This window comes from Nymphalis io, chromosome 15, assembly GCF_905147045.1.
Source record: "Nymphalis io chromosome 15, ilAglIoxx1.1, whole genome shotgun sequence".
Taxonomy (NCBI): domain Eukaryota; kingdom Metazoa; phylum Arthropoda; class Insecta; order Lepidoptera; family Nymphalidae; genus Nymphalis; species Nymphalis io.
Window position 1 is genome coordinate 4,992,422 of NC_065902.1, and position 15,431 is coordinate 5,007,852.

Here is a 15,431-nt window from a genome sequence, read left to right on the forward strand (position 1 = left end):
TTTTTATATATTTTCAAACAGGGATAGATATACTATATATAGTCATTTTAGATCGCGAAAATACCTTGTACGTGTATTGAGAGCCATATATTTAATTTTGTACTGTAACAGCCTTGACCTCAATTTGGGTAAAAATATCTTCGCGCGTATTTGCGCATGTCACGTGTGACAAGGAACTTAATATTAAAATAAATCTATAGTGACTTCCATTGATTTATTTAAAGTTACGAGCAATTAAACTCTAAAAAAACATAAACAAAGGATATCTAAAACAATAATATAGGTACCTAACACATTAAAATATTTTGATAATTAGGTACTTATTATTATAATTAAAAATTATATTTTTGTCTCTGAAGACTATTTTATAACGTTAACGTTATATCTAACGTTTTTATTTTACTAGTTATCGTAAGCTGCTTTGCCCTTTGTTATAGGTGTAAGATATAACAAAGTAGCCTAATTTTCTTGGGTTCCAAGCTTGCTTCATACCAAATGTCATCAAAATCAGCTCAATGGTTTATTCGTGAAAGCATAATAATGTTAGTATAGATTTAATTAATTATTCCATCTCATATAGGTATTCCTATATAGTGTACAATGAAAATCTTCTATAACTTAATTAATAATGTATAACAGAAAATAAATATCATTAAAAGATAAGGAAAATGGAAAGGAATTCCCCCTTGCAAAATATTAAATACTACCCATAGCTACCTAAACTGATTTCATTTGGTTACCATTAGATTTTATTTAAAAATAAATTGATTATATATTTAAATATATATCGTATCATACAAGTAAAAGAACCAAAACATCTTACCACCACCTGAAAATAAAACGCGGCCATATGAATTGCCGAGCGTGCGGTGTTCATAATATTTACTTTATATTTATCTAACCTACGTCCTTTTGAATATTTTTCTCTGAATTTATCCTTGCTAACGTTTATATATATAAGTTTACACATATTATACTTTAAAATAATAGTATATTAAACATGAAGTAGGTACAAATTAAAACCAATGAAGGAAAAACGTTTTATTTGTTTTCTATTCTATGAGTCGGCGTTTTTTCTATGTCGGTTATACATTTTGTTAAATGAAACAGTATAAACTATTTATAAGAGTCTGTTAAAATCCCAACTTTCAGATTGTTCAATCTAAACCCTATCCAACAATTAAAATACAAATACAATAAAGAGATTATCTAAAATAAAAATATAAAAGCTATCTATGTTTTAAGCTATATATGTTTTAATATTATTCTTTCAAGAGACTTCCTGCAAATATACTTGATAACAAAGTTACACATAATATAATCTCGTTTATACGAGTTGAGTATTTCATGTAGTTACATAAATATAATCTAAAGCAAATAAAAGTTCAAATAAATCTTGTCTTTAGATACAAATACCTGAAGGGTATTTTTAAAGAATAACATTGGTATCTACGTCATATTTTTATATAAATTTAAAATAATATAATGACTTGGTAAGGTGGAATTACTTTTTAATATGAAATGTAATCTCATAAGCAAATGAAATAAAATATAAAAGAAATCATATCTTAAACCTTAAACATATTTCCATGGAAGGAAGAGGAAGACTTCCGCTGTATATAAAAAGCAGTTATAGGTACTACTACTACGTCCTTATCGGCCCTAACAGATAACAAAAGGCTATTATAAATTACTATTAAAACTATTAAGATTTGTATATACTTTCTCCGATAAGTGAAAGATATTTATAATTAAAACAAATCGTTAACTTTATATCGGCGACCTTTGCCTAATCCATTATTGATTTGCGTCAATGCTCTCTCTTTCACCTCCAATTAGAGCTTATCACAATGAGTTATAAGACGATACTTAAATATTGCTTTAGTTGACATTTAAAACTAGTTTATTCCGGTTGTAAGTAATGCACACTCATTTACCTTTATCGTATAACACCGAGTATTACACAGAGAATAATTTTGTCAACATTTTTATCTCCATTCATATGAATAAATTACTTGCGTAAATCAACTAGCAGTATTACCGTCACAGGTTTGATCTTGACTCATCAGGCTAACCTAACACGAGCTTGACACTTAAATTGAAGGGAATATAAAAAAATTTGAAAGCAGGTATTCATTCTATTCTTTATTTAAATTGAATCTAGAACGATTTAATATTTATATTATTAGATAAGTATTATTTAATTATATTTGCTTAGTTAAGAAATAGTTTATTTATTTAGTATTTATTAGCGTTCTAAACTAATGTATTTTAATATTTTTAATTTCAGTGTGTAGTTATGTACTAATTTAAGTTTCGGGTTCAAAGTATACGTCCGTAATTATTATTGTTTATAATTAACTGATCGTCGCCACACTCACCAAAATTATGGCGTCATAAACACAAAAAATCGTTGATAATTGAGAGGTAATAAAAACAATTTCAATGTGCGTACTATTTTATTAAAATAAAAAATAGTGCTACAGATAATTTTTTCACTTTAGAATTATATTGTAACAGCGTTAGGCGTTTTAAATGACATCAAATGCAAAGTTACATTTAAATAACTGTTGAATTGGACTCATTTATGCAAAAAAGGAAAAACTACAACTTCTATAGGACATGCTTATATTCTCGACTATTAGGAAATTATATTATTAATAAGAAGCTAATTATCGTATGCCAAAATTATATTAAACAATTAGAGAAGACCTCAAAAAACGTATAGAAGCTTTCGAGATGTGGGCATATAGACGTATGTTGGCCATTAGTTGGACTCAAAATGTCTCGAACGTGGAAGTTCTGCGACGCGTCAACCAAAAACGGCAACTTTTGGAGACTGTCAAGAAGAGAAAAGTTGCATATCTCGGACACGTGCTTAGGCATGAAAGATATGAACTTTTGCAACTGATTATGATGGGAAAAGTTGCCGGAAGGAGAGCTGAACAGGGCGCAGAAAAAAGTCTTGGCTGTGCAACATCCGTGAATGGACGGGAACCGCGAGTGCTGCCGAACGCCTCGCGAAGAACAAGAAGGAGTATTTAAAGCTGCCTGCCAACCTTCGCTAGTCGGAGTGGCACTCGAAGAAGAAAATTATATTATAACATTTTAGTGAATAAAACAACATTCCCAGTTATCTCGTGCTATAATTGATTATAAAATACCAATTTTTTTATAAAAATACTGAAGATTACATAGTTAAAATAATTGCAATTTAAAGTAACTATCAATACAATACAATACTACCTAAATGTATAAAATAAATACAGTTTGATGTAATTGATTGTATTGTAATAAAAAAAATGTTTAAAATTTTAGTTCATTCGATTGGAGGTGAACTGGTTTAAAGTTTTAGCCATATATACTAACAGGTACTAAATTTCTTTGTAAAATATTTTTTTTAACTTTATAATGTGAGTTGGTACGTTTTCGCATTTAACTCGGTTCAATTAAAAGTGAAAGTTAATTTTTTTAAGACATTACATCTGCATTGAAATACTATTATGAAACTGGGTGCAATTAATTTTGTAATTTTAGAGTATGGATAGAGAAAACAAATTAGCAAAAAAATAACATTACATAAATGATGAATTTATAGAATTTAATATGCAAAGTAAACATTAATTGAATGCGTTACAAACTTAAGTCATTCATTCGAAAAAGTAATAATTCAGTTTAAAATCATAAATTGAGTTGAGCATTATAAGAATACAAGTTTACTGATTGTGAAGAAAGATGTTTCTGGACCAATATAATATAGTCATTGATCACTACTCGTATTTTTATAAATTATTCATCTAATAAATGCAACGTGTCCGTGAAAACCAATTTATAATAATAATAATAATGTCCTCTAAACCGATTTCGGCCACGGCGGCCAATCTCAAGAGATATTAGCCAACTACGCAGGAGATATTATAGTGCACAAGTGTGTGCGCAAACACAGGTGCACTCTCTATTCCTTATCTCTCATAATCCGATGGGATGGCAATCCGACATGACCGGAAAGAGTTCAGGCGCAGGACCAACGGCTTTACGTGCTTTCCGAGGCAAGGGAGTGTACACACTTCCAGACTCCGGGCTGCTTCTGAGAACTTTCTGACAGAAAAACCCAATAACTTTTATTGGCCCGACCTGGGAATTGAACCCAGGACTTCCGGGTCTGCGGCCTTAAATCAAGCCACTAGAACAACGAGGCAGTCAGTTAAATTATCTTCTGATTAAAGTAAAAATGGAGATTAAAATCTTCTTTTATAAGTTTTATTAGAAGTTATTCAAGGTTTTAATTGTAGAATAAAAATCAGAATATATAAAGTCGCTTAAATCAAAGATTTAATTATTTCTAACAAATAAACAATATTTTTATAAATAATATAAATTTTTTTAATAAATTAAAAAATAACGAATCACACTTCCCATATGAAAATGTCTTGCAACATTCCCAAAGATTGCATCTGAGTCTCGTTTTCCGGTGTAAAGTCCATTGTGACGTATTTAGCAGCTTGAAGTATTTTGAGACAGGAAGTATTCTCTGGAGGCAATTTGTTGTATAACTGGGTATATAGACTCTTAGCACAATCGAAGTGGAAGACTAGTGGGTCTAAAATATCCGTTAGATCTGAGGGCTTTAGGAGACAACACATGTGCGCAAGAGTTACACACAGCTGTAAACAAAGACATTTTTAAAACGGTATGTTAAGGAAATTACGTTTTGTATATATTCAAAGAGTCAAACTGGCACGATGTGTATTGATACAGACATAGGAGTGCTATTTTTAACCATGACTAAGTAAAATTATCTTTCAAATCGCTATATACATATATATTTCAATTTCCATAATAATAGATTTACCTGTTCAATAAGATTATCTTTGTGTTTGTATTCCGTAAAGTCGTCAACATTAGCGGCGTTTTCCATGGCTGCCAGGAGTCCCCTCCATATCGATGTGTAGTGCTCGCCATATTGTGTACGTAATGCGGGCGCACGTAACGCAACGGCTGCGTTTATACGAACTTTGAGGTTCTTGCAGTCTTTAGTTAGTGTACATAGGCTCGGGAAGACTTTACTCTTAAAAAAATATATTATGGTCAATATTTTGTATTTGTTAATGGTAAATACCTCTTTTGATAATATATGAAATAATTGAATTAAAAAAAAAATACAACTTGAACGAATATAAAATTTAAATATATGAACACATAATTAACCGAGAAATCAAACATTAGTTTGGGGCGAAAATTGAATTTACCGAATAAGGCTCGAATATTCGGTAAAAATGTTATCGATTTATATATAAAATTTAATAGTGACTGTACACCTTGTTAATCTGTTTTGATTCGACATTTTAGCAAAATATTCAGCTCAATACATATGTTCGGTAAACCTCGAATACCGAAGTCAAACCAAATATACGGTCTGTACTTTAATATTAATTATTTATTAAGTAGAAATAGTATCTAAAAGCATATGATTAACATTATATCTTTTTTATATAGAACATATTTTAGTTCATAGGTTTTTTTTTTCAAAATCACTAAACATATACCTGCCATCCATTAAAACAAGTGAATAAATTTTCGTTCTTCATAGCGTTGCCTAGTGCATAACAAGCGTTCCAGCGAACCTTCATATTGGTCACTTTGATTGCGCATTCCAAAAGCTTTTCTATTGCTTTCTCGCATAAGGACTTCAATTGCGTGTGCCGTTGAAGATTTTCATTCTTGATCAATCGTAAAAGATTTCCAAGGCCGCGTGTTGCGCTCATTTTAATCTGAAACGACTTGCTGTTATTTATTGAATACAATAGACCGAAATAGTTTTCTATTTACAATAGACTTGATTTATTACTCGAAGTGATTTTTTAAAGTACAAGTTTCATAATTTTATCACTAGAGCGAATAAACATCGGTCACATGAAATATTTAAAGTAATTTCGTTTATTAGTAATTTAAAATCAATGTATAAGATTCATGGAATTCTCCAACATATTTTTGTTAATTTTTTTAGTAAAGAGTTAAGGTCTGAATATTATTTACCATATTTGGGTTAATTCAAAAATGTCGCTACCCTCGCAGTGGGTACTTTCAACATAATGAAATCTTTTACATAATCATTCAAAATAACACACGACAGTAAAGTTTATCGAAAAATATAAACGGCACCGCAATATCTAAATGTACCTAATCTAACTACGGCTACATAATGTTATGATAAAAAATGACGTTTTTCAAAACATTCCTTTATTTGAGTTGTTTATGGTGTCCGATTAACGGAATTGTAATATTGAAAAGTTATTAATGACGTGTTTTAGGCCAAAACAAATTTGAAAAGCTGTAATCACAAGAAACGTCCAATACACATTACATAAACGTAATGTTATAATAATACAGAAATATATCATATTTAAATTATATTTATGTGAGAAAGTAGTATTTTTGTTTTTATTCCGTTGTTATTTGTATTTATTCCAAATACAAATAACGCACAAATTTTTTGTTGATTTTTTTTTTAAAGAAATGTCTTTATTTTAAAGAAATTATAATATCCTTTTACAATGAATTAATAGTATAGTTATTAACCCGACTTGAGTGACAAAATGGGAACGACAAAAGCCCAAAGGGTCAGGATCGAATCTGGGACTTTTTACATCGTAAGCCATTACGCTATTGATTGTGTATTTTTTATTATATGCTAGTAAGATGACCGACAAATTAAGATGCCTCTTAACGTTAAGTGTACGTACTGAAAATAATAGTTGCCATTATAAGAATAATTTACGTACTTTTTTTACCAATGGCAATACAATGCTAAGCGAGTTATTAAATTTACACAAATGTAAAATATGAAGCAATATTATATAACTATTAATACATTGTTTATTTTATTTAAAAAATTAATAAGATGACGCACCTTATCGTTGTCGTTGGCGCATTGAACGCTGACCTCGAGTAGTCGTAGTAATAGGTCATCGTCTATGTCTTCTGTCTCCGGTTCGTCCCTATATGAAGAAAATTCATTTACATTTTACATAATTTTATCTTATAGCAATCACCGATGTCTTTATTTAACAAATCGTTATTATGCATCACTAACTTTACGTTTCTGAGTTACGAGAGCATTTTCGTAAATAGTAGAATTATAATTCTCATTGAAATTATTTAAAAAAAATAATTTAGGTATCATGCAAGAATAAGAATCTTATGCAAAACGAATTGTTTTTTGAATGCAACTATAATGACGTATATAAGAAATGCAAATCATTTTTAACTATAAAAAAAGTCGAAATTAAGTCGATTTTTTATTTATATTTTTTATATTTATAAAATGTAAGAGAGAATGTTAATAAAATAAGAAAATTATTGAAAGAATACTTGTTTAATAAATAATTAATAAAATTAATATTTTTTTGTAAATTAATAATGTATATGTATATTGAATCAATTACTTGCCATAAATTGATGATTTATGATGTTATTTTAATTGTTGAAATCAAATTTAAATATTTTTAATGACATTGTTTATATTTATGTTCATTAATATTATTGTAATTTAACTTCTTGATATTTTTTTTTTAACTTTGTAATTAGTCGATTTGATTGTACTCGTAGATTGCATTGTATTTTTGTCTCTTTCTGTTGTCTTTTTTACATGCATACTCTAACATTTGTACTATTTTTAAGTGGAAACTTTATTGGTTTATGATTTAGTAATAATTCCTTAATTCTATGTAATAACACACTGTATGTTTCCCAAATATAAATAAAATAAAATAAAATAAAAATAAAATAAAAATTTCTTCACTTTACAAATACAGAGTATGAGAAGAAGATTCTACAAAATTTAGACAGTAAATTCAATTAAACGCAATAATTTATTATATTTTGATCAAAACTGTATAGATAAAAAAATATATAAAGAATTAAAAACAACAGCTACTCCGTTATAAGACGTCATTAATAATCGCAAATGAAAGAAGCAAAGTGCATAAGAAATTCGATCTATTTATTATTGTCCATTATCAATTAATTAAAGTGCATGACGCATTGAAACACACCCACGTAAGACTGCAGGAAATTAATCGAAGTGGGTAAAGTCTATAAATTTCTTAACCTTGAATCTTCAATATACGGAAAGTTTTATATAGAATGTTCTAGAAGAAAATAATATGTAAACAGATAAAAGTAGCATGTCTGAATCATAATAAATTATATAATACCATATAACTTTACTCGATTTACTTGAAAACAAATAATATAATTGGTCATTTTCTCGCCGAGATGTCTCTAAGTGAGAACAGGTGGTATACGTGGACAACGGTATACGGGCTCGCAGTTAAAGGGGCCTTGAGCCATCAAACCACACCTTTGGTGTCCAAAAACCAATGTTTCTGCCATATTAAAGTTAAAATGTCTTTATAAAACCCAACAAGGAAACAAAAAATTGTGGTAGTAGTCACCGTCCTGCACCACCAGAGGGGCTCTCAAATTGATCTTGCCCACATAAAATGTTGCCACTGACAATATATATATATAACCTCATTTTGCAGGTTCAAATATTATTTCAAGTCACGTACGAAAGAACACAACATAAATAGGTATGTACGAATATATATGATAATACTTTAGTATAAACTTTAATCAAGACCCCTCGCAGGACAAGTTAGTTAATTTATCAGAGATTAGTAACATTTTTTTTAATCATGTTGTTTTCCTTCACCGTCAAGCTAGAGATGAATTATTACACTAATTAAAAATATGGAAATTCAGGGGTGCTTGCCCGGGTTTGATAGACAACATATGAACTATTTCTACATATGACTACATATGAACGTTCATTTTCTGATCTGCCGGAATCACGAGAAACGGCTACAACAAACAGAAATATCACTATATAATAGAAATAAATTAAATTTAAAATTCTTACATATTTAAAACGAGGGCGTCGCTAAGGTTGCCGAGCGCCCAAGCCGCTTTGGTTCGTACAATCGCAGTTGGTTCTGCTAATGCTCTTAGAATATTTTCACCACAGTCGGTTACGAAGCAAATGTCCTGTGAAAAGAAAATTCCAGTATAAAAGAGAAAATATACATATAATTAAATTTAATCAAAATTCTTTTAAACTTGTCAGTTGGTGCCATCATTATGTTTATTGTTCAATTAATGCTTATTATGTTAGAAAACGATTCTAATCCAGTGCAAAGACCGAGAAACAATCCTTATATCATATCGAAGGTTATACAATGGTGCATTGTCATATTATGTCATGTTAAAGCGATAGCAAGAAGAAAATTGCAGGCGTGTGTTTTCACGCGTAAGTACGACGGCTTTGTCCCTAAATATAGTTTCTCAGTGATGTTTATTAATGCCATAGCATGACGGAACCTTATAGTGCATTAAAATCCTGAAGATAAGAGGATTTTCTTAATTTTTATCATTCATAACCAATAATTATTTATCATGTAAGTGCTGCCAGCGTCAGCTAAAAAAATGTCCAGATTTTCGATAAAAAATTTCGACTCGTCGACAATTTAAACAAATAAATACGAAGACCAATAATAACCGTAAGTGCTTCGTTATATGTAAATATGTTGTTTTAATTTATTCGTTCTCCTATTTATAATTTCTTAACGACAAAATTATTTAACATTCTCCATGAATTTATAATATTACTAGATTCCGCGTCAAGAGCTTAACATAGAAATATATGTGGCAACCATTCTTCATTAATAATTTAATTGGGTGTTTTATATTTCTACATGAGGAGAATGCTAATCCAGTACTATATAAAAATGCTGAAGTACTATTGATAACGGAAACAAAGACAAACAATGCAACGGTTATTGGGTGTAGTTGGAAAACAAAAAAATATATATACAAAAATGTATAATAAATACTAAAAAAGTAAAATTTAATAACCTTAATTTGTTTTAATTAAATCCTGAAAATTATTTATCTACCAAATCAGGGAATGCAGTTACTATGCAACATTATACGCACACATTGACAAACTATCTCTGCCTCAATCGCGGTTTCACGGCCCCTTGGTCTATTTGTTTCTCTGTCTACTGTCACCACCGATGATAGGTACCTCTCTGAGCGAGCGGTAGACGACGGCCATGGCGAGCGCGCGCACGGCGGCCGCCCGCAGCGCGCCGCACTCCGCGCCGCACGACCCCACCAGCAGCGCGCAGCACAGCAGGCGCGTGCGCGACTGAGCACACGCACACACATTTAAAACAACCGATTGACACACATATAAATATGTTATGAAATCGGAAATCGTATTTTGTTTTTGTTATGCATTTATTGCGTCTAACAAAAATCCACTACAATTTTTTTTTTTAATATAACGAGTAGATACATCGACGATTAGTTTGCGACGATTTATGGATATATTAATTGAAACCTATCGAATCTTGAGTATTAAACAACATCAGATGCAGAATAAAATATCGCGTTTAGAACATAAGAGCGAAGCCGGGACGGGGAGCTAATTGAAAATAAAATAATTCAACTTCTTACTGGTAATTCCTTAAAGGACTTTTCCCCAATATTGGCGATACAGTCGCAAACGACTGCTTTAGCGGGAATGTTTTCATGATGTTGTAACACCATAGAGAGTGGTGTTATGAGTTTCTCCCACATACACACGCACTGATTTAGAGGAAGCGATTGATTTTGTTGATCTGGAACAGAGTATTTGTATTGTACTTTGACTTTATGTTGATGCCCTCCAGAATGATTTCGGCCACGGCGACAAATCTCAAGAGAGATTATCCAACTGCACATTATATCGCACAAATGTGTGTGCAAACGCAGATGCATTCTCTATCCCTTTACTCTCATAATTCGATGGGACCGAAATCCGAAACGACTAGGAAGATTTTAGGCGCAGCACCGACGGTTTTACGCGCCTTCTGAGGCACGGAAGTGTACACACTTCTAACTTCCAGACTCCGCGTTGCTACTGAGAATTTTCGACAGAAAACTCAATAATTAATCAGCCCGACCAGTTTGGGGTTGAATCCAAGACCTCGGGACACAAGATCAACAACTTTATAGTATTAAATTATTAACAATAAATTGCAATGCCTTTCATTCAAAGTGGCTTCATCATATATTGATTCTGTATTTGATTTAATTTAATTTGTAATCAAGTAATTGCTATTGCAATAAAACATTAAACTTAAAAAAAATAATCAAAACGATTGTGGCTTTTAAATATATAATCATAATGATAATAATAAAGTACCCAATCTCTGAATAGCATCTCCTATAATACTGATAAATTTCGCCGCCTGTAAAACGACGTCTTGATGCTCATGTTGCAGCATCTCACTCAGAATGTCTGCAAGTAGTATTATATGTGAATTGAGAAGATCTTGTAGATGGTAGAATGCAATCGCTGATAGAACTTGAAGAGATTCTAGTATTATCGGTATTGCTGACGGCTTGCATCTCTGTAACAAAAGTTTAACTATTATTAATACTATAAATAGAAAATTATCAACAAAAACTATTTATTTAAGTCTATACATTTTTTATTTAATTCATTTAATATTAAAATAAAATTACAAGTAAAATGTCCAGTAGTTTATTTTACTATTATTTAAAAACTTACTATTACTTCATTATCCTTAAATATCCATCCCATATTCCTAAAACATATATCTAAAATCCAACTTTTAAAGTGCACTTCGGTACTATGTTTCTCAGTCTTTTTATCATCTATAGAAGTTTCGAACGCAGTAAACATTTCATCATCAGAATAACCCTCTTCAAAGTCATCGCATTCATCATTAAGACATATATTTTCTTTATTTATTTTATTATTCTCATCCTTACTGAGCGCTGTATCTTTCTCTAATGCCTTCAAAACTTCATCTACTTTAGGATCGATCGATATAACACACCCTATAGTGATTAACGCACCAACTTGTAAAGTAACATCTGAAAAAAATATTAAAGTATTTTTAGGAAGTTTTTTGATATGATTACAAAAAATACTGAAAAAAAAATAATAAAAAATATTTTGTTAACTTTATTATTGTTTACTGGGAATCAATCAGCAATATAAACGAAATCGTTCAACTTATGTAACTATAAGTAGCTATGAAACACACTTCAAAAGATAGAACCTTTTCTACAGCAATTTTATAAAGTAAAAATTCATTTCATACCAAATGTTTTTGACCATTATCAATTATTACAGTATATAAAGATAAGTTTTTTAAAATGTACTTACCCCTATGTATCAAGAACTTGCGCGTCGATCTCACCAACTCAACAATCAACCCTTCTTGCATTTTGTGATAGGGGGTCGATTGCACCAAAGCTGCACAGCATTTTAATGCTACTATGATTACCGAATGACTCCTTTCATTGTCCAAAATACTGACTAATATCTTATGCATACATGTGATGATGTAACCTATTGATACCGAAAATGGTATGAACGAAGTACTTGTTTTTTTGCTGGAAAAATTATGTAAAATTTGTTTTAGATAAAAAATTTGTAAAAAATTGACTATTGCAAGACATAAAGAGAGTTATTATTTTAAGCAAATCATTCAATTTAATTTTTACCCCGTCAGCATAGTAAATTTTTAGGATAAGGTTCTCATATTGTATATTTCTTATTGTGACACTTGCACATTTACTAATAATAAAACAATAACTTATTAACTTTATTATTGCTTACTGAGAATGGGTAAGTAATGTAAAAAAAAGGTTAAGCCCATGTAACAATAAGTACCTACAAAACTCAAGTTAGTATTTGAGGATTTTCGTACTGTGCTAATACACAGTCTGATAATCCATATTTACTGTAAGTCATTCATCTAGTTTTATCAACTTAGCACACATAAACAATAAACGTGTTATAACAAATAATGATAATACTAACCAAGTTTCAGCTTGAGAAAGATACATCTTTGAACCAGCAAGTAAGGTTAAAATTACACTGAGAGCACTCGCTCTACTACTAGCTATGGGATCCGTCACAGCACAATATGCAAGTGTTTTTTTAGATTTTTCCTCTCCTAACCAGTTATTGACATCAGGGGAATCTGGCAAAAGGGCCCACCAATAACCAAATATATCTTTCTTTTCTTTGATCTGAAACAAAAATAAAAATAACTTGGTATTTCTTCTTCTTCTTCTTCTTCTGCCTTGCGTTTTCCAGGCCTTGTAACGCCAGGGTCCGCCAGGGTCCGGTATTTATTGTGTTCAAATAAAATCTCTCTTTTTATTTAGCTAGTTTTATCTAAGTTTACACAGATAATGTAACAAATACTTATATTTGCTTTTTTTATTACCTTAAATACAACAAGGAATAAATTTGCTGCACTCTGCCTTACTCTGGATCTTAGTGCAATAAGCTTAGCTTCCCTTCCATTTTCAACATCAGACATATCTGAGTCACTTGTCAAAGTCCAGCAATTCCTTGTTTTCTGAGTCTCTAAAAAGCTCTGGCTGGCAGGCTTATAAGCAGAATTATTCTCGAAATTGTCAACATCTCTCATTAAACTTCGATCTGACACTGGAATTTCTTTTTTTAAGCTTTCTATTGCATTATTTCTTTGTTTTCTTATTTTCTGTTTCTGTAAGAATTTTTATCATAATTAAAAAAAAATAAAAATACAAGATAATTTTACAACATATACATATTTTATTTCTTTTATGTGAATGGATGTAAAATATGAAATTTACTACAAACCTTTCCCCCTTTAGCATTTGGCTTGATTGGAACAGCTGCAATACTTTGCTGAGCTGGCATAATCTTTTCAGGTCTTTTCTCCTGACTTATGATTCCATAGAGAATAAAATGTCTACATATTCCCATTATTTCTGGCATTGGAAAATGAACTTTTTGATCATTGAAATATATATGAGATAAAATTCTCAGAGCTGATATTATTACCTGCAATTAATAAATGAACTATACATCTGTCTAAAAGAATAACAAACATTGAATGATTATTAAAAATAATGAAATTATATATAACTTGAATATAATTACAGTTTTATTTTTACAAATGAATACAACATTTGATTTGGAAAAATAAATATCACTGAATGTAATTTTGAAACCAATTATCATTAAAATAAGGTGAAGGATGCTTTACCTTACAGTAAATAGATTCATCGTGAGATTTTAAAAATCCTTTCATTAAAAGTTTAATGATTAATTGAGAAATATCCTCTTTCAACTCCAAACTTAAGTCAGCTTGCTCAGCTTTCTTGTTATCGTCAATTTTTAATAAGTTTATTATACATTTCAGTACTATCAAATATATTTGCATAGCATTCTGGTGACTTTGACCGTACTTATCACTATTGATCATTTTTATAAGAAGTCCTTCCTTCCCTATCAAATCCATGGCAAACTAAAACATAAATATAGCATTATATAGATAAAATAATATACAAAATATAAAAAATGCTGTTGTAAAAAAAGACATACCTTTTGTCCACATTGTGGATATACATGTAATATGCATTGCAAATTATGCAGTATATCAGGTAAAATAATATCTGAACATTTCTTTATACAGTCAATGTGCCATGCAATGACATTTTCTAAATATACACCAGTAAATTGTAAATTTTGTTTAGTCACTATATTTTTTATTAGATGTGAAGTTTTTGCTGATAAAAACTCATCAACAGGTTTAATGTTTACATATAATGATGTCACGAGAGCGGCAGCATCCTAAAATCAGTTACAAAAACCCTGTAAAGTCAGTAAACTTCGATAGGTATTATAATAAAAAAGCAATTCTTACATGTTTTCCCACAAATAAGTCAGTCTTATAAGGTTTGGAATTTAGTTCATCTATCAAAGAATTTATTTTTTCCTTATTGTAATCCTTAACATAAAGATGACTACACAGCTCGCCAGAGAGCATAAGAAATTGTTGAGATAAGCTCATGTTGTATTTAAATACTAAACTGATTGACTAATTATTTTCTCCCTGTTCTTTAACATCTCACTACATGTTACTTATAATTTTAACAGGTTTAAGTGGTAATTTATAATAAATTTAACATGTTTTTATATTTTAGCACTTTTCACAGTATTGCAATTAGCACACTGACGTTGTCAAACTGACGTCTGACGTTTGTCATATTGGCAAGTCGGTCTTAGTTTATTTTCGTAGGTAGTTGTTTGACAATTTTGGAAATGTTTACTAAACTAAAACTTTAACTAAAAAATATATGTATTTGAAGATACACAGTGTTATATTCTAAAATATATATTTTATACTTTAAAATTTTTGACTTATATACTTTTTCTTTCTAGTTTTAATATTTATTATTTTCTTTAAATAAGTTTTTTAAAATTAAAATAAATTGTATTCAAGTCAATCAAGATCTTACGAGCACTTCAGAATCGTAAGTTTACAAGATTAATTAAAAGTTGATGTAAC

At 30.1% G+C, this 15,431-nt stretch overlaps 1 protein-coding gene across 1 annotated transcript; it reads right to left on the bottom strand.

Annotated features, from left to right (window-relative positions):
- Positions 1–4,308: 4,308 nt before the first annotated feature.
- Positions 4,309–15,085, bottom strand: LOC126773549 (HEAT repeat-containing protein 6). The gene is made up of 16 exons (XM_050494482.1): positions 14,787–15,085; positions 14,465–14,713; positions 14,127–14,387; positions 13,718–13,921; positions 13,317–13,601; positions 12,905–13,116; positions 12,245–12,474; positions 11,621–11,949; positions 11,252–11,459; positions 10,522–10,685; positions 10,088–10,210; positions 8,924–9,048; positions 6,911–6,998; positions 5,547–5,771; positions 4,853–5,068; positions 4,309–4,664 (listed from the first exon to the last, which is right to left on the bottom strand). The coding sequence occupies exons 1-16, from the start codon at positions 14,931–14,933 to the stop codon at positions 4,407–4,409; spliced, it is 3,324 nt and encodes a 1,107-aa protein (XP_050350439.1). The 5' UTR covers positions 14,934–15,085; the 3' UTR covers positions 4,309–4,406.
- Positions 15,086–15,431: the final 346 nt, after the last annotated feature.

Coding starts and splice junctions, on each gene's coding strand:
- LOC126773549 (XM_050494482.1), bottom strand. CDS start 14,933: ATGAGCTTATCTCAACAATTTCTTATGCTCTCTGGCGAGCTGTGTAGT. Junction 10,211..10,521: donor AGTCCTTTAAGGAATTACCA/GTAAGAAGTTGA, acceptor GCGTGTGCTCAG/TCGCGCACGCGCCTGCTGTG. Junction 5,069..5,546: donor CTTGTTTTAATGGATGGCAG/GTATATGTTTAG, acceptor TATTTTTTTAAG/AGTAAAGTCTTCCCGAGCCT.